This window comes from Gracilinanus agilis, chromosome 4 (genome assembly GCF_016433145.1).
Source record: "Gracilinanus agilis isolate LMUSP501 chromosome 4, AgileGrace, whole genome shotgun sequence".
Taxonomy (NCBI): Eukaryota; Metazoa; Chordata; class Mammalia; order Didelphimorphia; family Didelphidae; genus Gracilinanus; species Gracilinanus agilis.
The window spans coordinates 522041849-522065290 of record NC_058133.1 but is presented as its reverse complement, the minus strand read 5'-3'; the positions used below and the strand labels follow the sequence as shown (position 1 = coordinate 522065290).

The 23442-nt window shown below is 62.1% G+C and overlaps 1 protein-coding gene across 1 annotated transcript in view; it reads left to right on the top strand.

The window, feature by feature from the left end:
• The window catches only part of SLX9 (SLX9 ribosome biogenesis factor), a 14680-nt gene extending 8654 nt beyond the window's left edge, over window positions 1-6026 (top strand). The window contains exons 3-6 of the mRNA XM_044676595.1: window positions 328-396; window positions 1497-1650; window positions 5635-5703; window positions 5800-6026. Of these exons, the coding sequence (XP_044532530.1) occupies window positions 328-396; window positions 1497-1650; window positions 5635-5703; window positions 5800-5923 (416 nt within the window). The 3' untranslated portion in view covers window positions 5924-6026. The remainder of the gene's footprint in view (window positions 1-327; window positions 397-1496; window positions 1651-5634; window positions 5704-5799) is intronic.
• Window positions 6027-23442: the final 17416 nt, after the last annotated feature.

The window sequence follows — 23442 nt, the reverse complement described above, 5'->3', positions numbered from 1 at the left end:
ACGGAGTGCACATGTGTGCACATGTATGTGTACTGTGCGCATGAACGTGTGTGTGTACACGCAGCCCCAGGAGATCCCCCCTGCGGGGCCCTCGAGAACGGCTGGATGCGGCGTGGCCCGGAGCCCGATGCCGAGGGGGGACGTCTGGGGCGGCCACAACGACGGCGAGGGGCCAGCGGGGCGTGCGGATGCTTCGTCAGGACGGGGGGGGGGGCGGCTCTGGGGGCCGTCCTGGACTCCTTTGGACGGGAGCTTCTGGGGGGGGTGTGGGGGGGGCACGCTCAGCGGGGCGCCCCCCACTTGCTCACGGCCTGCCTTCTCTTCCAGGTGCCGCAGCGAACCCCGTCTTGTCCAAGAAAGAGAGGCTGAAGCAGCGACGGGCCCGATGGCTGCAGAGTAAGCTGGCACGTGTGTGCCCGGATGGGCCGTTGGGGGGAGGGTCCAGGGAGGTGCCCCTCCCCCCCGCCTTTTCTAGAGAGGGAAGTTCTGTGTGCGAGTGCCTGGGTGTCTGCCCCCTGCCCTGGCCCTGGGATCCGAGAGACTGGGGTGGGGGCAGAGCCTCACGGCCCCCCAGAGGGAGGTGTCAGAGGGGTTCCTGAGGCAGCACGAGGGCTCCTTCGAGGTCTGGGAGGCACAAGGCGAGGCGAGGGGGGCCTGGCTGGCGTGGGAAGGCCAGGCTGAGGGAAGGGGGTGCCGCCCGGCCTTTGTTTCAGCCTTTCCTTGAGAAGAGGCCGGACAAAGGGCTGGGGGGGGGGCACTGGGCCGCCGGAGCCCTCCCCAGAGCGGAAGGACACGGCCAGGAAAGGGAGGAGCAGCGTCTGTCCGGCAGCAGCCACGGAGGGCGGCTTCGATTCCTGGGAAAACCCTGGGCCAAGCCATTAGACTGGCCCCTGCTGGGTTTCCCCAGCAAACAGAGTTAGGTGACTCCCTCGGGGTCCCACAGGAGGTGGCAGAGGCCAGGCTGGAGCCCAATCCCAGGGCCGCCTCAGCACGGCATCCCCAAACCTCCTGGCAGGGCCGCCTGCCAGTCCGGGTTCGAGGGCAGCACCTAAGCCCCGATAGTGGCAAGAGGCGGCCCCAAGCCTTCTGGCTTCCAAGGATCCCCCCTTCCCCCCAGCATCCCAAGCCTGGCTTTGGCCCTTCTTCCCCAGAATCCTTTGGCTCTGGGGGGCCCTTCTAAGAGGAAAATGGGAAACAAGCAAGCCTGCTCTGGCCGTCACTCTGGGCTCAGGATGAAGCCTAGAGTTAAAAAGTTCACCTCCAGGATTATGGGCCCTCCCCCTCCCCCTCCCACCCCCTTCCCTGCGGGGCCCCAGGCCCAGGGAATGACAGTGAGCAGAGAAGGGAGGGCCCCAGCAGAGTCTCCTCCCAGCGATAGGGGCCGTCGTGCCTGGCCTCGTGACCGCTCGGCATCTGGGGAATGGGCTTCCGACGTCGGCGGGGATGGGGGTGGCCCTGAGTCATCCCCGCCCCATTCCTGCTCTTTCCCGGTTCAGAAATAGACGCCATCAAGGCGGCAGAAGAGACCCGTAAGGCGGAGGCGAGACGGAAGGCCACGGTCGTCGTGGGAGACATGCGCCCACTCATGGAGGCCCTGCCCGAGCTCTCGGAGCTGGTGACGGCCAGCCGGCCCCAGAAGAAGCTCCCGAGGTGGGTGTGAGAGTGTCATGTGTGCACATGCGGGAGGACCGTGGGGGGACCTCCTGGGGGCAGCCGAGGAGCCCTCCTGATCTCACTGGGCTGGGGCTCGAGTCCCGGCTGTGGGGATCACAGTGACTCCCGTGTTGGAGTCAGCCACCTGCAGAGCTGCCTTCTTAGGAACCATCTGATCCAGCCCATGCCGGAAAAGGGACGGCCATAGCCACCTCCCCAAGCAGTTATCGAGGCTCTGCACCATTCTGCCCCCATCGTGCCCATCACACACTGTGCCATCTGTCCCTTCTGGGGGGGGTGGGGAGGGCAGTGCTCACCGCCTTCCACAGGAGAACAACCGTTTGGTAGAGCTTGAGGGCATCCCAGTGCATTGAGTCAGGAAGACCCAAGTTCACATCTAGACGCAGACACATCATGTCTGTGTGAGCCTGGGCGAGTCATTTGACTGCTGCCTACCTGAGTTTCCTCATTTGTAAAAGGGAGGTTGAGGGACGGACACAGCAGGAGGCTAGTAGAAGACTGCAGAGGTAGGAGGGGGTTGGGCTACAAAAGGATTCTGAAGGCCAAACAGCATTTTGTATTTGGTCCTGGAGGCCATAAGGAACCCCTGGAGTTTATGGAGTGGGGGTGGTATGACCCCTACTTTAGGAGAATCATTTTGGGGCTGAATAGAGTGGGGAGAGACTGAGCCAGGCAGATCCCCAGTACTGATGGCAATATTTCAGATGTGAGGTGATGGGAGTCTACACCAGGGTGGGGGCAGGGTCAGAGAGATGATACAGAAGGAAATGGGGAGAGACAGGGGAAGGTGAAATCAGCAGGAGATGCTGTAAAGGTGACACTGACTAGAAATGCTGCAGAGGTGAAATCATAGGGGTGAAACTGACTAGAGATGCTGCAGAGGTGAAATCAGCAAGAGATGCTGTAAAGGTGACATTGACTAGAGATGTTCCAGAGTTAGAATTGACTGGAAATTCTGCATATGTGAAATCAGCAAAAGATGTAGAGGTGAAATTGATTAGAGATGCTGAAGTGGTAACACTGAGTAAAGAGATGATACAGAGGTGAAATCAGCAGGAACCACAGAGGTGCAACGGACAGGCCTTGGCCGCCATATTGGGTGTGGGGCATGAGAGAGTGAGGTGTTCAGGATGACTCCTAGGTTGGGAATCTGGGTAATAGGAAGTGCCCCTTATAGTGATAGGGAAGAAAGGAAGTGGGGGAAGGTTTAAAGAGAAAGATGTTGAAGCCCCAACTAGGGGTGTAAAGTGCCACCCCTGGCCCAGTCCTGCCCTTGGGGAGCTTATACTCTGGTGGGGAGAGGGAGGGTGGCTTCCTGCTCCTCATTCATCTGGCATATTTTCTCCTTCACCAAACATCCATCAACACAGAGGTTTGGGGCACAGAGCCAATGATGACATGAGCAGGAAGTGAACCAGAGGCCATCTCCTCCAATGCCCTCTTTGGGAACCTGAGGCCCAGAGAGGGGAGTCATGGCTTGCCTGGGTCCTCTGTCTCCAGCCATACAGGCTGGGGGGTCGCTATGCAAGTCGTGGAGGTGGCCACAGATGGGGGCTGTCTGATCACAACTTGGCGCTTCTGTTGGATTTGTGCAGTGGTCATTTGTTGAGATTGACATATGGCCAGCAGTGTAGACACTGTGTGATGAGGGCTCTGGCGCAAGGCCGGAGTTCGGGCCAGGCATCCACATGCAGCCGGTGGAGTTGAGGCAGGGAGGCCGGGGGGGTGGTGGCGGTGGTAGGACGGAAGAGACAACGTTGAAGTAGCTCATTCTCTGGTGAGGGCAGACCTTGCTCTTGCCACTATTGTCATCACTGCAGGAGTGGGACACAAGCCTTAGTTGGCGTCTTGTTGGGGGCAGGGGGGTGTGGAGAGGGTCTTCCTTACTGCTGCAGTGGTTGAAGGTCTTTTTGATGTGGCTAGGACCTCCAAAGGTGCAGATCGCAGGCCATCCCCACCTGCCCTTCCTTGGTGACTCTTGCCTGTAGCTTCCCATAAACCACTGTCCAGGGAAGAGCCGTGAGGCCAGTTGGCATCGTGTGACTCCATAAAGCCCGGGCCACCACCATCCCTCCCAGTCACCGGGCGCGTGGCTTGTTCTTTTGTCGAGTCCTGCATCTCTGAGCCTTACTTCATGGCCTTTGGGGGGCCCTCGGGCTGGGCTGGCATCACTTGGCGTTAAAAGGGCCCTTCTTTGGGGGCTTCCAGAGTACGGCCCCGGGCCCAGAGGCCTCCACTGACTTTCCTCTTCTGTTCTCTGCCCCTCCGTACTTGCCTTCTCCCTGGGCGTGTCGATCCCGGACGAGGGGCTGCCCTGTGAGCACCACCATACATCGAGCTCCACGTCTGTCTGGCTGAGGCCGAGCCTGCTTGTTTAGACCTTCCCCAGCACGGCCCCTCTAGCCTGCGCTCATCTCGGGGAGTCTGCTCTGGCGTAGGGAGTGGGAGTGTCCGAGGCCACCCCAACGAGGATGGTGGAATGCCAGCAAGTGTGCATCGAACCGAACGGGCTCTCAGCCCACCGTGAGGAAGGCATCGGCTGGGGCTGTCGGCAAGTGGCTTAGCTTAGCAGGGAGGGAGCTCCCCAGTCCTGCAGGCATCCAAGCAGAGGGTGGCCGGGCCCCCGAGGACTCGTGCTTCAGGGGGATCGGCCTGACCTCCTCGGTGCCTCCCATTCTGCATACGTGGCCAGAAATCGTCGGGCTGGGGTGGGGTCCCGGTGGGCTCGCTCCCTCCTCTAGATTGTATTTAAAAGGGGAAATGAGTCCCCTGCAGCCTCCTCCCCCAGGACCCTCCCCAGCCGCCCACCAGGCTAGGCTGGCGCCTGGCCCGTCTCCAGGGCCCCCAGAAGGCTTGGCCGGGTGGCCCAGTGCTCGTGGCCAGCGTTTCTCTGCTCCAGGTTCCCCAGGGGGCGAGTCCTGGCACACCGGTCTGGGGATGCCCAGGACGGCATTGCAGGGGGGTGTCGGTGCTGGAGGAGGAGGGCTGGGCCGGCGTGAGAGCTGGCGTCCTCCGGCTCGCCCTTCGGGGCCTTCCTGCTGCCCCTCCTCTCTCTTCGCCGCTGTTTGGACGTCAGTCGATGCCTTTTAGCTGGACAGTGACGGTCGCTTAAGTGCCTGCCCCCATGTGCTGGGGCTGCGCCGGAGTCTCTGGAGGATGTTTTCTCCCCCTCCATCGAGGACCCAAACGCTGCTTGATCGGCCGCGTCCCCACCTTTCCCTCAGGCCCCCCATCCCAGGCTGCCCCGCAGGGGTGGGTCAAAGGGCGGCTTCTGCGGAGGCTCTCGGGCAGCCTCTGGGCGATGGCCGAAGGCCCAGCTCGATGGCTCTGGAGTGTGGCGTCGCTGATGGTCTGTGTGTGCAGAGGCTGGCCAGCGTGGCGGATGGAAAACTGAGGAGGAGGCCAGCGCCTCTGACCCCTGGCCTGGTCAGCCCTCCTGTGGGGAAGCGAGCGCGGCGGGGGCTCCAGAAACGGAAGGGAGGCTGGGGGGCACCCTCGGGTCTGGGAGGTCCCAGGTGGGCTTCTGAGGGAGGAGGAGGAGCCTCTTCCGGCCACACACAGCGGGCCCCTCCCGGCCTCTCGGAGGGCTCTGGGGCTCCACAGCTCGGACCATCCTAGCCTGGAGCCAGCCGGGCTTGCTGCACAGGGCAGAGTCTGAGATGGCTGGGGGGGAGGTCACCTGGCATATGTGGGTGGGCACGGCCCCTCTTGTGGCTGGGCAGTGAGCCCTGGAGCCCGGCATCCATCTCTGGGAGGTCCGGCCCACGGGGAAGTGAGACACGTTCGGCAGCTCCACGGAAGGGCGAGGGTGGCCGGGCACCAGAGAGGATCTGGAGAGAGGAGAGGGCGGGCGTGCCCGGCAGCCCCCGAGGAGGGATGGTTCCCCCTTCCAGGGGAGGCACACGCAGGGCACCCGGAGCTCCTCTGACCGCCGTCTCCCCTCCTTCCTTCCTCCCGCAGGGCCCCGAGGCAGAAGGCCCGGCCCACAGACTTCACCCGCATGACCTCAGCCCAGAAGCGCCAACTCCTGTAAGTACCGCCGCCCCGCTGTGCCCACAGGCTGGCACCCCGTAGGCCCCCGACCCCTCGGCTGGCACCCTGACCCGCACGCTTCTCTTTTCGCAGAGAGGATGAGATGGCCCGCTTCCAGGAGGTCATCGCCAGCCCGTCCTATCAGGCCGACCCACTGAGAGCCATCAGTGAGCATCTCTCCAAGAGGCTGAGGCCGGAGGAGGCCGGGAGGTTCTAGGTCCAGATGGAGCAGAGGCCGGAGCGGTTTGGGTCCTCGAGCCCCCCCACCTCACAGGGCTGTTGTGAGGGCGCTGAATAAAGGGACCTCCGAGGGCTCTGGAGACACTGAGGGCTGCGCGTGGTGCGTGGGCTGGGCGAGGGGCAGGCACCGCCGTGGCCCCTTTCCCTGGTCAGGGGGAGAGCTGGGGCTGGCCTTGGCCCTCAGGGAGCGGGCACTTGTGCCCGGCGTGTGCCCGTAGACCAAGACATGGCGCCTGCGCTAGGGACGTGGAGACAGCCCGTCTGTGCCTCCGGAGCTTCTGGTGGGGGGGGCTGTGGAGGGGGACCCCGACCTGGGCCTGTGGGTGTAGGGAAGGGCCAGGAGCTGCCTCTGGGGCCTGTTGGCTCACCTCTCCCCACGGGGGCTCTCAGGGGATCCCCTTACCGGGGGCCTCCAATGGCTTCTACCAGGAGGGGGATGATGGCAGGGGGTGGCCTTTGAGGATTTTCATTGTTAAACTGAATCCTTTTCAGTGAATGGTGCCCCACCCCCCCAAAGACTTGGCCAAGCACTCCTGACCCTGCTCCTGGCCCCACTGGGCCATGTTCCGTGGCTCCACCCCACCCCGTTACTGGCTGGGGATTCTGCCTGGGGTGCCTTGGTTCTGGGGGGGAAGGCCTCTTCCTGGGGGCAGGGACGGCCCCTCGTGCCCACCTGGATGTGCCCAGGTGAGATGGGCTGAGCTGGGGGGAGGGGCACTGACCTGGCTGGAGGAGGGGGAGCTATTCTGGGCCCAGAACAATGGACGAGGAGCCCTCTGGAAGGGACAGATAGGATAAGAGGCCTCCTCTGGGTGGGGGGGGGGGTGTCCTCCATGAAGAAGAGGCCTGACTTCTGGGCCAGGGGGGGAGGGACACACCGCGGGGGCTTCTGGATGAGGCAGGCGCAGTGGGGCGAACCCCGGGCCTGGACCCTGGTCATTTAACCAGCGCCTGCCTCAGTTTCCTCCTCTGTAAAACTGGGATAATAATAACAAGGACATCAAAGAGAGGATCAGATACTGTCAGGCTCCAAGGACTGGCTAAGGCGGGAGATGGACTATGACCCGCCCTTCTCAGTCCCACCCAGGGCATGCTGTTTGGGGAGGGGGGGGCGGGATTGGCTGGGAGCTGCCCTGCCCAACTGCCTCTGTGGAAATATAAGTAAGGTAATGGGGTCACCAGGGATATTATACATAAACTAAGTGGTTTGTGGGAACACACACTGGGATTTATGAGAGACTAAACCTGGACACTGAAGACTTGAACAGCCAAGCTGCTCCTAACTGTCAAAAGGGACCGTTGACCAACTGCCTTCCTGAGCCAGAGGCTTTGAGTCCCAACAGGCAAGGTAACAGGATGTATCTGGTTTAATAATGAACATTTAAAAGGAGGGATAGGAATGTCTGCTCTAAAACCTTAAACCTTAATGACAGAAACCCACAGGGAAAGGGAAGGACTTATTTCTACACTAACTTAGTAATCTAAACTGGCAGGGCCCGAGGAGCTGTAAATGGAGTCTCTGGGTGGCTGCCTCAGACCTGGAACCTGCCAGGCTTGAGCAGCTCAGCTGGGGCCTTTGTGGCTTTGGGATTCTCACTGCAATCCACTGATGATCTCTGGATGCCAGGAGCCAAGGTCGTCCCAGGAACCAAGTAGGAAGGGATTGCTTGAAACACCGTCCACCAGATTTCAAAACTTCTCTCCTCTTCCTTGGCACAGCACTGTTGATCTTGTCTCTTTGCTAGATGCCACCACTTGGGATCCCAGGGAAATCAGGATGCAGGATGTCCTTTTACTCTTGAGTGCTCCCAGGGCTAACCACAGTTTGTGTTAACCCCCAGTGGAGTCCTTCCCAGAGCCCAAGTCACTTCTTCCTGCTCCCTCATTCCATCCTGGAATTCCCAGCTCCAGCTCCTTCCTGCTATGTACTTAATACCTAATCAATAACTAATCTAATCTAATCTTCCTCACAACACCTCTACCATGCTTCCATTTGAATTGGTCTGAGACTGCATGGCTCCCCCGCCTTTCTCTTCTCACCTCTGTGGAAACCAGCAGATTCAGTCTACACACTTAACTGTGTGTTTCTGTTTCCGGTTAGGGCTTTGGAAACTAGGTCTGGTGCCTTCTCCATCAGCTGCCCACTTCAACTCAGCCTATTCACATTCACATTCACATTGACAGTAAACTAACTATTTAATCCTGTTTTTTCCTGTTTATCTCCTCTCTCTCCCTTCCTCCTCTCTCTCCCTCTCCCTCTCTCTCTCTTCTCTCCCTCCTCAAAAATCTGTTTGACTTCTGACCACTGTCTCCCATAGTCCTTCCTCCCTCTTATCATCTCCTTCCCTATAGCTCTTGTCTCCGTCCCCTCCTATTTCAGTATTAGGTTAGATTTCTTTTTTGCAACTGACAGTATAGACGGATTTCAGGCAATTCTGATGAGAATGAGGTTCAAGCATCGTCTGCCACACTCCCCTCACCCAGTAAAAGCTCTTCCTGATACACCTCTTTTATATGAGAGAATTTTCCCCATTCTAGCTGTGCCTTCCTGCTTCCTTCCAGGGTGTCCCTCTTTCTCATCTCTTCATTTTGGGGGCAATCCTTCAAGCATAACCAATTCACACTCATGCCCTCTGTTCATGTAGACGCCTTCTAACTTCCCTAGTACTTCCTACTGGCTACTAATACTGTCTTTCCATGTGGGAATATAAACTGTTTATCTCCACTGAGTCTCATCTGATTTGTCTTTCACGTTTCCCTTTTCATACCTCTCTTGAGTGTTTGAATGTTAGATTTTCTATTTATCAGGAACAGTCAAAAGTCCTCTATTTATTAAATGTCCATTTTCTCCTTTGAAGGATTATACTCGGTTTTGCTGAGAGTGCAATTCTTGGTTGTAATCCTGCCTCCTTTGCCTTCTGGAATACCATTCCAAGTCCTCTGATCCTTTCATGTGGAAGCTGCTCAGTCTTGTGTGAGCCTGTCTATGGCTCCACTAGATCTGAATGATTTCTTTTTGAATACTGGAATTTAGCCATAACTTTTTTTTTTTTTTTTTTAACCCTTCCTGTCCATCTTAGATTCAATAGTATATATTGGTTCCAAAGCAGAAGAGAAGTAAGGGTTAGGCAATGGAGGTGAAGTGACTTACCCAGGGCCACACAGCTAGGAAGTGTTGGAGGCCATATTTAAACTCAGGACCTCCCATTTCCAGACCTGGCTCTCTAGCCACTGAGCCACCCAGCTTCCCCCTTTAGCAATAATATTCTTGTGAGTTATAACCCTGGCTAGGTCCTCAGACCCAACAGTATCACTGCTGGGTCTGTATTCCAAGGTAAACATGGAAAAAGGAAAAGAATTTCTATGTTCTAAAGAGTTTCTGGCACTCCTGCACTGTAAGAAATGAAGAACAGGTTAACTTTTGAAAAATGGAAAGACCTACATGGAACTACGATGAGTGACATGAGTAGAGGGCGAAATGAACTTATAGCCAAGAGAATATTATATATGATTATGGGATAACTTATGACTGTCTACCTCCAGAGAAAGAACTAAAAAATAGAAACAAGCTGCTCATAGTTTATAGATACATTTTGGGGGGATCAAATGACGCCTTCTATTGTGTGGGGAAGGGAGGAAGATATCTGGGAATTTTAATGTAGCCAACAACAAATAAAAAAACTTCATTGTGACTCTAATGTAGTTAGATTTTATTTATTATTTAATAATGTGCTTAATGAAGTAAAACCATCAAAATCCAAGAAGATTGTAGTAAAAAGTAAAAAAAAATTGGCTCTTTTTTTGATCATGACTTTCAGGTAATTTAATAATTCTTAAATGATCTCTTCTTGATCTATTTTCCAGATCACTTGTTTTTCCAATGATACATTTGATTTTCTTTTATTTTAAAAATTCTCGTTTCTTGATGTCTCATGGAGTCTCTAGCTTCTACTTGGCCAGTTCTAATTTTTAAGAAATTATTTTCTTCAGTGAGCTTTTTTTTTTTACCTCCTTTTAAATTTGGCTTGTTCTGCCTTTTAATAGGTTGTTTTCTTCAGTGAATTTTTGTGCTTCTTTTACCATTAGTCCCATCCTATCTTTTAAGGTGTTATTTTCTTCAGTTTTTTATTCTTTTACCAAGCTACTCATTCTCTTTTTTTATTTTAATTTTACCTTCTTAAGCCTTCCTTTCTGTTCTAGTAACAACTCTAAGGTAGAAGGGCAAGAGCTAGGCAAATGGGGTTAAGGGACTTGCCCAGGGTCACACAGGAAGTGTCTGAGTACAGACTTGAACCCAGGTCCCAGGATAGTGCTCTATCCACTGGACCATCTAATTACTCCTTAATTGTCTTCATAATTTTTTGCAGCACTCTCTTATTATCTCTTTAACTCTACCAGAAATCTTGTGTCTCCAAGCCAGGAAGACTCCCGTCTGACTCCCACCTTGGACACCTCCTGGCTGGGGGAGCAAGGAGGACCGCTTGGCCCGACAGCGGGATCCTGCCTTGGCCCGGGGAGTTTCCTCACGTGGGTGTTCTCTGTCCCAGGGAAGGGCCTAGCGCGGGCACATCCGTCTGCCCCCAGCCACGGCTCTCCCAGGCCTCTTCCTTCCCTCAGCTGAATCCTTGCATCCTTGAATCCCCTCCCCACTTCTTCGTCTGTCTCTGAGGGTCCTGGCCGAGGCGGAGCTCTGGAAAATAGGCTTCTTTCGCTCTGCCTCTCTTCGGGTCTGTCTTTCTGGGTTTTCTGAGCTCCTCCGGCTTTTTTATCTCTTTGGAGCACAAACCTAGTAAAGGTGTGGCTGGGGTGGAGGGTCTTTGCTGTCCTCGAGCCCTGTTACGGCTGTCCCGAGTCACTGAATCTGTTCGCAGCTCCCCCAACAATGCACCTGCATCCCAGCCTGTCATTTTCCTTTTCTGTCCTAAAGGCCAATCGGACGGGTCTGTGGCCCGAGAGCCCTGGCCGGATGACCGTTTCATCCTCATACAGCTCCCGAGAGCCCATTGATGGACGCTCGGGCTCCTGGGGGGTCCTGGGGCTCCCTTTCGCCCTCCCTCTCCAGACCTTCTCGGCCATCTTGGGTGGGGAGCGGATTTTACCCTCCCTGCGGCCGGTTCTGCCGCTCAATTCAATGGGAGGCGCCACTTGGAGGGGAATCGGGGGATTCAAGCCTTTGCTTCCCCTTCTCGGCTCTGCCGTGTGTGTGTGTGCACGCGTGTGTGTGTGTGCACGCGTGTGTGTGCGCACGCGTGTGTGCCCGCCTCTCCCCGCTCCCACCTTGGCGGCTGTCAGAGAGGTCCGAGCGCTCTGCAGCGGGTCGAGGAGGGAGGCACTTGGAAGCGGGAGGCCGCATCCTCCACGGCCAGAGCCTCGGCGGGCTGAGACAGGACGGCGGCCCGAGCCCTTCTCCAGCAATGGCTCTGGGAGAGCCGCTGCTTGGCGCTCCCCGGCTTCCTCAAAGGGGCCCGGCCGCTGGGTGCGGGGAGCAAAGGGAGGCTTCCCAGCCCCGGGCACGGGCCCAGCGGGCGCTGCTTAGTCCCTCCCCTCCCCCATGTGCTCTGGCCGCTTCCCCCCTGGCGCCGCTGGGCCCGGCCCGGTGACCGTCTCGCCCTCATCCGGCCAGCGGCAGAGCTGCGGAGGGGCCGGCGGAGGCCCAGCGTCTGGCCGACGTGTTGTTCTTTCTCTTAATCTCCTGCTTGGCACAGCCGTCTCCGAGGGGCCCGGATAAGCCTCCCGCCTTCTCTCCCTGGCATGGAGGAGGGGGAGGGGGAAGAGGCGGCTCCTGGCTGGGCTCCGGCCTCTCCGTGTGGGGGTCTCAGCGGAGTCCCTGGGCTCCCGGCAGCCTCCTCGCTCTGAGGAAAGGGGGTTCGGGGCTGGCCGGAGAAGAGCCCCATCTCGAGGCCGTGGAGGCCTTTCTGGTCCCCCCCATCCGGCCTGAGCTTCCTCGGGGCCTGCTCGGCTGGGCGAGCCGGGCCTCGGAGCCTCTCTGGAGACGGGGAGCGCCGCAGCGCACCGTCCTGGGGGCTGCCCGGGCACAAAGCCTTCCCCGGCCCGGAGCCGGCTCTCGGCCCTTCCGGCACGCGGGACCTGCCCGGGGAGGAGGCCGGGAGCGGAGAGGGCGAGAAGGCGGCACCAGAACGGGGTTCGGAGGGTTCGGAGGAGGGCGGACGTGCCGGCTGACTTGGCCACGTGCGGAGCTTCTGGCTCTCTCCGAGGCTCAGGACAGACGCCGGGCGAAGGTCTTAGCGGGCCCGGCTTCCCCCGTCCTCCACCTTCTGCGAATGGCCACGCCTGGCCCGGGAGCAAGTAGCCCCCCTCCAGCGCCGTCACGGCCCCCTCCCCCTCCCGCAGTGCCAGCCTCGGGCTCGGCACCCGCACCCTGGACAGCCGGGCGCCCCGCGGAGGCTCGAGGCCGGCGCCCACGCAGTGGCGCCTCGGAGGAGATCGAGGGAGGCCCCAGACAAAGGGGGGGCTCTGCGGCTTCGGCCTGGATCGGCTGAGAAGGAGCTCGAGGCCTCTGGGCTTGGCTCCCCCCCGGCCGCCCCCTGATGATCCCCAGCCTGGGGCGAGCCACGTGGCGGGAGGCCGGCCACGACTCCAGGCTCCCCTCGGCAGGAGGCCTCAGAGCCGGCGTCCCGGGCTGGACCAATCGGCCACGGTCAGTTGGGAACCCGGAAGAGCAGGGGCCCAACGGGTGCCTTTTGCTGGAGGACTAATCCAGGAAAAGCAAGAAGCGCTCTGCGACGAGTCTGTACCGACGGGCTCGGCTCTGACTCGGGGGCGGCCTCTGATCCGAGCGTGGCTGCCGTGGTGGCGAGGAGGGTCCCCCCCCCCCCAGTCACCCTCGCTGCCTCGGGCCCCCTCCGGCCTCCTCCAATCCAGGCCCCTCGCTAGGATCCAGCGGCACGAACTTCAGCTTCTTTTGGGCTTCTCTCAGCCCTTCCCTACATCCCGTGACCCCCATTCAGCCATTTACCCGTCTGTCCTTCCCTCTGTCCCTCCGTCCATCCAAAAGCAGCAGGTGTTTTTCTACAAAAAGCATTTTGTGGGGAACCAGCCGCCGCCTGCCCACATCTCGCCGAGGGCATCGCCCTGAAGCTCGGGCACCGCCAGCCCCTCGATCCCCCCCAGACGATCGGCTCCTGCCACACGGGGCAGGGCGGGGAGCCGGGGGGACAGCGAGCGCGTGCTGCCAGGCTGGCGGGCAGGGAGGGCGTCCGGCCTGGCCCCCTCCCGGGCAGTCTTTGGGGGCCTCGGGAAGGGGGCTCCCCACTCCCCACCCCACCCGGGCCATCGAGATCTCTGGGCATCGGGAGGCACGCCGGGGACCCCAAGGCCTGCGGGAGCGGAAGTGAAGGCTGCCGGGCAGACCTCCGCCCCGGAGCACGGCCGGGGCGTCGCCAGGGCTGCACCTGTTAGAATGGAGAAAAGTCTTTTTTCATGGTTTTCCTGTATCGCTTCATTTCTTTTCCCAGGTTTTTTCTGTCTTTTATTTGATTAAACCAAACCCCTCACCTTCTGCCTTAAAATCAATCCTGTGTGTTGGCTCCAAGGCAGAAGAGCCGAAAGGGCTGGGCAGTGGGGGCTAAATGACTTGCCCAGGGTCACCCAGCTGGGAAGTAGCTGAGGCGGGATTGGAACCCGGGACCTCGTGTGTGTGAGCCGCCTGGCTACTCCCTTTACCGGGTTTTTAAATCCTTTTTGAGCTCCTCCACGAATCCTCTTTTCCTCGGGGCCTTTGGATGCAGCAATGTTGGCCTCGCTGGCCTCTTGCGCGTGGCTCTGCCCGGCACCCAGATCACCTTCCAGGCTGAGTTTGTTTGTTTTTTGCTCCTTTTCCAGCCTTTTTCTTTCTCTTTACTTTAAGACACGGTTCAAGTCGGGCTCGGTGCCTGCGGGGGGGAGTTCAGGCCTTCCAGCTGCCTCTGGGGCCGCGTCTGCTTGTGACGGGAGGGAGGGAGGGAGGGAGGGACGGGGTGCTGGACGCTCGCCTGACCGCCTATGACCGGGGCCTCCTCCAGCCCCTGCCCCCCGGCTCTGTGCATGGGCCTGGGACGAGAGTCTCGCACCCAGAGCCGGAAAGGGGCCTCCATCACCTCCCCCCGTGACCCTCCGTGGCTGGGTGGGGCCCGCCCTGGCGCTCTCGGCTTCGCAGGCCGCTCTGGGCCTCGCCTTGTCTTTTCGTGGGTTCTCCGGCTCCAGAGTCCGTTTGGCTCTGCCCCCCGGGGGCCCGTCAGTGCGCAGGGAGAGCCATGCTGGGCCTCAGGACGGTCTCCCGGCGGCGGGCGCGGCTGATTTATGCCCGCCGTCTCCTCACGGCTCATAAAACCCGAGGCCGAGGCCTTCGGGCAGCCAAGACGCTGTCAGCAGAGCCGGCCCAGGCCGCCAAGAGGCTCCTCGACGCCCGGCCGGCAGCCCGGCCTCCTCCTGGGGGGGCTCGGCCCGACCCTCCTATCACCAGCCGGCAAGCCGAAGGGCCTCCCTTTTTGAGACTTCCTCGGCCGCCCGGCCGGCTCGGGGCCTGGAGAGGCCGCCCACGGTGGGGGCTGCCGGGCTCGGAGCAGACGGGCCGGGTCCGAGGACGGGAACGAGGGAGCGAGGGAGGCCGGGAGGCGGCTGGAGGCCCGGCTGGCTCCGGCCCCTCGTCGGTCTCCTCTCAGGTCAGTCCCGCACTGAGGGGGTCTCCGTGGCTGCCCAGCTTGGCCTGGCCTTCGGGGCCTTCCCTTCCTCCCCTCAGGTGGTAAGTGGAGGCTGGGGGTGGGCGTGCTTGTCTGGCCCGGCCTGGGCAGGGCACGAAGGCATCGCGGCTCACTGGCTGAATGGAGGGCAGCCGTCCAAGTGCTCACGGAACAGAGGGGAAACCGAGGGAGCTCCTCCAGGGAGAGGACAGGCTCGAACCCGGCTCCCCAGCCCATCCGGTCTTTCCCAGCCATCTCCCATTAGACATCAGACTCTTCTGCTCCGACTCAGTGCCGTGGGAGCCGCGCGGCCGGCCCGGAGAGCAGCCAGGCGAGGCTAATGGCCGGGGACGTGGCCTCCGCCCGGCTGGCTCGGCTCTGAGGAATGAGCTGTGACAGCCAGAGCCGGCCCCGCCGCCCGCTTGTGTGCCAGCGACCTGCCAGCCCAGGGCGAGGCCCCCCCCCGCGCCCTCCCCTCCGGCCTCGCCTGCTGCTGGAGCCCAGACGGGGCGCCGCGATCTGGGCTCATCCCGAAGGCTGTGGCCGGCCCGGCGGCCTCGCTTCAGGGGCAGAAAGACACGACGGGCCCAGCGGCGAGGGCGGCGCAGGCGGCATCCGACCTGCCATGGCCGGCCACCGTGGCTGCCCGCCGAGGAGGAAGGCTGGGTCTGGAGGGGCCCCGAGGCTGCCCGTGTGTTTGAGGATCTCCCAGCACTTAGGTGGCACCAGCTGGCACCTCACTGAGTCATTCTCTGCTTCTACCAATGACAGGGTGGCAACGAGAGAACGCCCAGGCCAGGCTGAGCAGGGCTCCCCCCCCCCCGCCTCTCTGTCTGTCTGTCTGTCTGTCTCGGTTTCCTCCTCTGTCAGATGGGGACTCGCAGTGCTCAGGGAGAGGGAGCCCCCCCCCCCCCGCTCTGTTCTGTCCTCTCTCTCACAGCGCCATCACGGGATGACTTGGGGCCCCGGGTTCGAGGCTCGGCTGTCCTCTCCTCAGCCTCCTGCATAAAGAGGGGGGCAGCGAGCCAGCTGCTGTGGGGGCCGGTTTGGGTCCCCACCTGCTGGGCCGTGCCGAGGGGCCCTCCGAGCCCCCCTTTCTTGGAGTGAGTGTCGGGGCCGGCCCAAAGGAGGGGGCATCGCGGGCCGCCTCTGGGCAGGGGCTCTTCCCCTAAGAATCTGGAAAAGGCCCCAAGCTGAGCGTGGCAGCGTTCTTCCTGCCCGGGGAAACGGCCACATTTGGGGGCTCCCTGTGCCCCCCGGTGCCCCTGAAACCCCAGCGAGGAGCCGGCTTGGTGGTGCCCGCTCTGTGCCAGCGGGAAAGCGGGCCATGGCCGGGGCACTCGTGCGTGTGGGAGCGGAGGAGGAGCCTGGCAGGGGCCCGATTTAGAAACAGGAAGGATGGCGTCGTGGGCCGGAGCAGGCCAGGATGGGCTGGGGGAGGGGCTTTCCCGTGCTCGAGAGCCCGGGGCACCCTGGGGGGGCCCTGCCTGGCCTGTCCCCCTCCCCCGTTACCGAGTGGGGTCTGCACCGTGGCTCCCCGGCCCTCCGTGGGCGCCTTCTGGCCCGGCACTGGGATCGGCTGAGCCCCATCACTGTCCCTGGGGGGGCCGTGCCGGCCCGCCCCGCTCCGGCTCCCCTCTGGCCCCCGTGGCCGCCCTCCTGGCAGGACAGAAGTTCCCCGGGGTGCGGCCCGGCCTCCCTCTGCCTTCAGAAAGCCCTCGGCCTGCAGCCAGGCCCCAGGAACGTCCCCCGTGGCTGCTGCGCTCCGGCCGGGGGGCTCCGAGACTGGGCCCCGGAGTCCCGGGCTGAGGCTCTGCCGGGAACCTGGGCCCCAGAGAGGCGGCTCCAGGTGGCTGGGCAATGGGGAAAGCGGATCCAGGCCTCTGGGCTCCTCGTGGGGGCCCTGCCTCGAGGCTGGCTGCTCCGAGCTCCTGCGGCTGCCACCAGGAAGCTCCTCCCCCAGCACGGCCTGGCCTCCGAGGTCCCTCCTGCTCCTGGGGGCAGTCTGGGGGCAGCCCGGCGGGCTCTCTGTCCTCAGGCTCAGGGCTCCAGCCATAGCAGGGTCAAGGAGAGGCCCAGCCAGGCGAGCCAGGAGGGCCTCGGGGAGGGACGGTCCCCACCGCCCTTGCTTTCTGGATGCTTCTGCACGCCCAGGGTGGGGCTCCCCACGAGGGTCCCAGGCCGGCCTCCCATGTGAGCTTTCGTCTCCGGGCAGTGTGGGTCCCGGGGGGCCCAGTATCCTTGGCCGGACGTGCCGGTGTGCTTGGAGATCACGGGGCTCCAGCTGGGAGCATTTGGGCAAAGCCAGCCCCGTCCTGCCCCATTTCCTGGGCCTCTACGGGGAGGGGGCAGCCTAGAGCTGGAGAGCCGAGAAGCTCCAGAAGCAGAGATGAAGGCGGCGATCGGGGAAGGGGAACAAGTGGCCCATCCGTCCGGCCAGCCACCGGCCACCACAGATGGCAGGGAGGAGAGCACAGAGGATCCTGGTCTTTGGGCCTTGGAGGGTTTCTTTGATCAAAGGCCACTTTATATTCGAATCCACAAATCTCTCCTCCCCCTCCCAGCCCCTCCCTTACCCAGAAAACCCAAACAAGCCAGGGTGGGCCCAAGTGGACAGCAAAGCGAAGCCCAAGTAGCCCTCCATGGGAGCCGGAGCCGGGGCTGTGCCTTCGTGCGAGGGCGTTGGAGGCCCAGAGAGTGCTGGCTCTGCTCGTTGCACCTCTGTAAGCCGAACCTTTCCTACCGCCCTGCCACGTAGCTCTCTTCAGTGCGTTCCACGCTCTGGACTTGGCCAGCCCCCCCAAATCCCCCGCTCCCGACCGATGGGCACCCCTTTGGCTTTGGTTCTCAGCTGGAGAACCTGAACTTAGACTAAGCCTGGTTCTGGCGGCAGCTTCTGAGGGTGTTGCGCTAACCACTATAGTGTGGTCTTCTTCTTAAGGGGGGGTAGAGACAGAAGGGAGAAAAGGTGGGGTGTGGGGGGAGGGAGGGAGGGGGAGACAGAGGAGAGACAGAGACAGAGAGAGCAAGCAAGCTAGCACAAGAGCGCTCCAGCAGAAGTCTGTAGAACTGGAGTCCGCCATCACTCCTCACCTTGCTGTGCCTGGTGTTTCCCAGCTCCTCATCCCTTTCCTCCCTCTGCCCAGGCGATCTATAGCTGCTCCAAAGACAGCATCTCTTGTGTTTCTCTGCCGGAGATCTCCACCCAAACGCTCTCCACCACGTTCCTCTCGCTGGGGCCGGCGAGAGGCCTTCTGGGTGCCCAGTGCTTGCCCAGGTCTCACTCTTATTCGTCCTGTCTCTCTAGAATGTCCTTTGCCTCCCCAGGGCCTCCGTGGTCGCCTTTGTTCTTCCTCCCTGTGGTGGGTTGAGGCTCTTCCAGACCTTGCCTGGCTCTACATACGTGACGGAGAGACGGTGAAAGGAAGAGCTGCTGCTCTTGGGTTGGGAAGAGTCAGAGTCCAACAGTGGCTTTCTCTTCCCTGCTCGGGGGAGGGGGGGACAGATTTTCCAGGCTGAGCTCCTGCCTATAGTAGGGCCGCCGCTGCTGCCGTGGAGGCTCTTGGCCGTGGGGACGCTGGCTTACAGCTTTATTTTTAGCCTCAGGAATGTAGCACTTGACATTATTTGGGTTTTTAGAGAGAAAAAATGGCCCCGAGAAGCCGGGCTCCTCAGGCTGCGCCAGAGCTCGGGCTGCCGCTGGCAAGGCCGGCAGGTCCCCTGGTCTGAAAGGGAGCGCTGAGGCCTGCTGGTCTGGCGGGACGTCCTGTTCCAGCCGGTGAGAAAGTCGGCTTCCTGCTCTGCTCCCAGACTAGAGGGAGATGGGGTCACAGGCCACGGCGGCGATGGCAGGAGAGCAGCATTCTTCTGGCTTGGCCAGCCGGCACAGGGGAGGGGCCTGGCACAGAACGAGGCCATTGGCTGTCCAAGTGGACCCGTCGGACCGGGGAATGGGAGGCCCCTTTGCCCGAGGGGCCTGCCCAGAGCAGGGAGTTGCAGCGGGGAAGCCGAGGGCCCGAGGTAGGCTGGGTGCAGGCCTCAGAGCCTCGTAGATCGCATCCCACGCTCCCATTTCACAGATGAAGCTTACAGAGGGAAGTCACCTGCCAAGATGGCAGAGGAAGGACACGGATCAGCTGGGAGGTGGAGGGAAGTCCTCGTTCCAGACGCCGGCCGGCCCCAGAAGGGGAGGGGGTCGGGCACTCACCCCGAGGCTCTTTTCCTGGCCTGGTGGGCCCTGCTCAGAGGGAGGAAGACCTGATTCTGACCTGTGCCAGTCGTGTGAGCGCCTCGCTGAGAGCCGGAGTGCAGAGAAGGGGCCGCCTTGTGTCCGAAGAGGGAACTTCCTCCCCTGGGCGTCCCGGCCCTGCCCCTCTGCGGGCGCAGCGCCTGGCACTCCCCGGGCACCTTGGAACCCCTCACCGGGTGGAGCGGAATTTATCCCCTGAAAAACGTAGCCCTAAATGCAAAGGCCCCTGTCCCGCCCTCCACACGCGTGTACATGCCCCTGCACGCACATGCGCCCCCACGCCTACACACATACGTGTCTGTCCCGCCGTCCTCTGTGCCATTCACCCCCCCACGCCGCCGCCACGGGGGCTGGTTCCCTGGGAATGGCCAGAGCCGAGGCCGCTGCAGGCCGGCAACCCCTTCCCTGGCACCCCGGACAAGTCCCGCGCCCAGAGAGCCCCCCGGCTCTGCCTCGTCCTCCACCTCTGAGGCTCGGGCGGGGAGCCTGGCGTGCCCGAAGTGCCCCGACGCGGCCTGGCTCCAGCGTGCCCAGAGTGAGGGGCGCCCGGCTCGGAGCGGCAGCAGCTCGGAGCGAGGCCAGCCTTGAGCCCCAGAGCTCACCCCGGCCAGAGCCAGGCACGGAGAGAGCCCTGCCTGGCATCGACGGGCCCCAAGGAGCGGGCCCGAGGCCTGGCCTGGCACAAAATGCCCGCTTCTTGGCGGCCCACCCCTTGTCACCCCAGGCCAGGCCTCCCTCCAGCAGGGGCTGTTCCTAAGAGGGAAGAAGGGAAGGAGGCAGAGACGTGGAGAGAGACGGAGAGTCTCTACAGCGCCCACTCTGTGCCGGGCACCCTGCTCCACCCCGGGAGGAGCCTCCACGTGACCCCCTGGACAGGAGGCCGGCCTGGGCCTTCTCCACCATACGGAGGGTCACCAGGCCCCGGGGACCGAGGGAGGGTCCGGGGCAGGGACCGGGGGGGGCAAAGGGCATCCCCCGCCTTCCTGAGGCCCCCACCCCATTTCCCGGAGCGCTGCTCCCGGACCCCACCTTCCTCTCCACCCGATTGGCGGTGGGGAGGCAGCAGGGTTCGAGGCTCGCCCGTTCCCCAGCCCCGTTCGTCCCCCAGGAGATGCCGAAGGCCAGGCGGGGGTGTCGGGGCCTGCGGCGTCCCCCCCCCCGTCCGAGCCGACCCTCTCAGACGCAGAGCCTTGGGGGGGGGGACGGCGAAGGGCAGGAAGCTCCGCGGCGCCGTGGCTCCTGGGGGGCCCTCGGGAGGACCGCCCGGCCCAGAGCGTCGTGCCTGCCCCGCAACGTGGTACACGCACGAGCACACGGACAAGGCGGCCCCGGGCACGCTTCCCTCACGAGGAGGGGCCGCCCGCTGGGGAGCGTCTGTGCGGGCTCAGGCGAGAACCTCCTCCCTCCACCTGGCCGCCAAGGCGGGCGCTCTGCCGGGCCGTACCCCGAGGCCCTTGGAGGGCCGGCCCTGCCCGTGGGCACCGCCCAGGCGCCCTCCTGCCCACTCCTGGAGCCTCTTGTGGCCCCGCTTTTGGCGATGGATGGCCGGGCGGCTCGGGGTCTCCCCGGCCCCCGGGAGGCCTGCGTCAATATTGCTGGATCACTCGGTCCCCGAGGCAGTGTGGTTCAGTGCAGAGAGCGCCGGCCTCGGACCCCCAACCCCAGAGATCCCCCTCCCCGGTGCCTTCCTGGTCAACCCAACTGGACCTTGCGGGGAATCGTCTTGGGCTCTCCACGGGCCTCCTCTGGCCTAGCCTCCCCCCGAGTTCCCGACTTGGCGTTTCCTCCCCTTCTCTGCTGGGGCCCTGCCCCGCCACCCCGGGGGGCTCCCTGCTCCTCCCTGTCTTCCACCCGCTCACCCAAGTTCAGGTCTGCTCCTGCTCCACCTCAATAGCCTTCCCTGGCTCCCCATTGCCCCGGGACCCAGCAACCTCAGCGGGCTCTTCCCAGACTGGGCCCTTCCTCCCTGGCAGGAGTCTCCTTCCTCCGGGCACGGGCCGTCTAGCCACCGCGCTGTGCCACTTGGGCTCCTCCCGCCTCTGAGGCCTCCCCTTCTGCAAGGCCCCCTCTCCTCGCCCCTCCCCGGCCTCCCTCCAGTGGCCTTCGCCCGCTGCCTCCCCAGCCAGAGTCGGGGGGGGGGGCTATTTCCCGCAGCAGCAGCAGCGACAGCAGAGTTGGGGAGCACGTCTGGCTTCTCAGAGCCCTGGGCCCCCCTCAGGGCCCGGGCACAAGGCAGCTGGCAGCCCAGGGAGGCCGTGGGTCCGGGCACCAACCTTGGTCCCCAGGCTTGGCAGAGAACAAAGTCGGAGAGCGAAGGGACGGGTGACCCAAAGCTGGAGTCTCGACTGAGAGCTGGGGCGGACCTCAGAGGCCAGCTAGTCTCACCTCCTCCTTTTACAGATGGGGAAACTGAGGCTAGGGTCGAGGTTCTTTCCCAAAGCCATGACAGGACCTGGGAAGGACCTTAGAGGCCATCTAGCTGAACCCCCCCCCCTTTTACAGGGAAGGAAACTGAGGCCCAACAAGGTGACTGGATCCAGGTCACGTGGGAGTTGGGAGCCTCATCACTGACCCCTGGGCCTGGAGGGTGGTCAAGCAGGAAGGTCCGTAGCCCTCCGAGGAAGGGACAAAATCTCACCCCACTGGGGCGACGGGAGGAGCGAAGCCTCCGGCAGCCCGGGACGAAGGTAGATCAGAGGCCGTCGAGTGGCCGGACGCCCCATGATGGTGCCCGTGCAGAGATGGAGCCGGTGGGGTCCCGCCTCAATGTCCGCTTGACCAAGGTGGCCTCTCTGGGACTCGCTGTGGCCTCCTGAGGATGGACAGCAGGATGGCCTTTTTCAGAAGCGGGACAGACATGTGCTTTCCCAGATGGCCGTGCCTCGACCTGGATCTCGGAGGAAGGCTGGAGCCTTGGCTGGGGGCACCTGCACAGATGGAGAGAGAGCTCAGAATCCAGGCGCCTCCCGGAGACCCACAACATTGCCGTTCCTGCAGGGCCCTTAAGGACCTCGGGGGTGCCCGAGCCCCCATCTCGATCTCGGGGTGCCTCTCGGGCCTCAATCTTCAGGCCTCCTTTGGGTTCGCTGAGCTCTCGGAAAAAGCCCAGAGGATCCCAGAGGGCCACCCTCGAGCCCCAAGTCCTGAGAGGCACCAATCCCGAGATCTGGGCCCTTCCTGCGGCCTCCCTGGCCCTCTGCCCTCGTCATCTACGCCTGGGGGTACCCACCGAGAGTACCCGGGTAGTGGTGGCAGCACAAGGCCTTGAATGGATGCACTCGTGGGCCTCCCTTGGCAAAGGCTTCAGCAGCCTTCAGGGTGGAAGCACTCAGTGCGAGAGGACACCTTCTCACCTTTCCATTGTGCCCCAAGGAACTCAGTGGAGTCGGCCCTGGGCTCGGGGGTCTGCAGGGACGCACTGGGGTGAATTTCCCACAGCCCGGCCTGTCGGCAGGGCGGCGAGACCCTTTGCCATTGGCTGGGCATCAGAGCCGCCTTCCTGGGCTGAAATGTTGATTTTGGATGGGCAGCCATTTTCCCAGTGGATTTTTTCCAATAAAGAAACAAAATAAATTATTTCAGACTTTATGTGGGCAGAGAAACGGGTCTGCCTGGGATGGAGGCGCTCCAAATACCCCTGCGGGTGGGAGGGGGGAAGGAGGTGCCAGCAGACTGAGGGCGGCAGTGCCCAGAGCCTTGAGCACGGGGCTCCCTTATTCCTCCACGGAGAGGAGCCCGGGGGACCCCCGGCGCGCCGTCCCTCAGAAGCCAGACCAGCTGTTCTGACTCAGGCCTCGGGAATCTGTCCTGGCTGCCCCCCGACAGCAGAGGGGACACGGGACTCCTCGCTCTCCATCCTCGGAATCACCCCTGGGAAGAGCCTCGCTGGGGTCTCCAGAGGGGGGCTCTCCGGGGACCGAGAAAGGCCCACAATGACGTCTGCAGAACGGATTCTGAGGGCGGTAGTGAGGCTCCCGTCAGAGGGTGCCAAACCTCAAGCCTAGGGGAGATAAGCAACAGCCACTGTTCTGTCAGTTGGGGTCAGAGGCCGAGACGGCCCGGGTCCTGGGGCTGCTCGGACCCTGGCTGTGGCGCTTCATCCCCAGCGCCCGGGGCTCTCTCCGTTGTCCGTCGGCTCGGATGAAGGGAGTTCCCGCTCCGTGAGAGGGTGGCGGAGGGAGCCGAGTCACAGGAGGAAGGACCGTTCTCCGGCACGGGACTTCCTAAAGGGGGCCCCGAGCCCCATTATCGCCCTTCGTGTGCCCGATGTGATGCCAGGTGGCCCGGGGCCTCCTTCCACCTTTTTCTCCCCCAACCTTGAAGCTCCCGGAGTTCTCCGACCGCTCCGTCCCCCAAACGAACAAGCCAGCAAATAAAAGAGAAAAGTGCAGCTCTCCGGGGAGGGGGGGCTCCCCCGAACTCTCAGAGGTTTCTGAAAAACGCCGAGAGGACCACGAAGCCTGGCAGAAAGATCACCAACCGAGAGAGGCGAAGGCGGAAGGGACGGGAGCCACAGAAAGGAAGCTCGGGTTTCCCCGGCTGCAATCGGCCCAGTAAGGGAAATGTTGA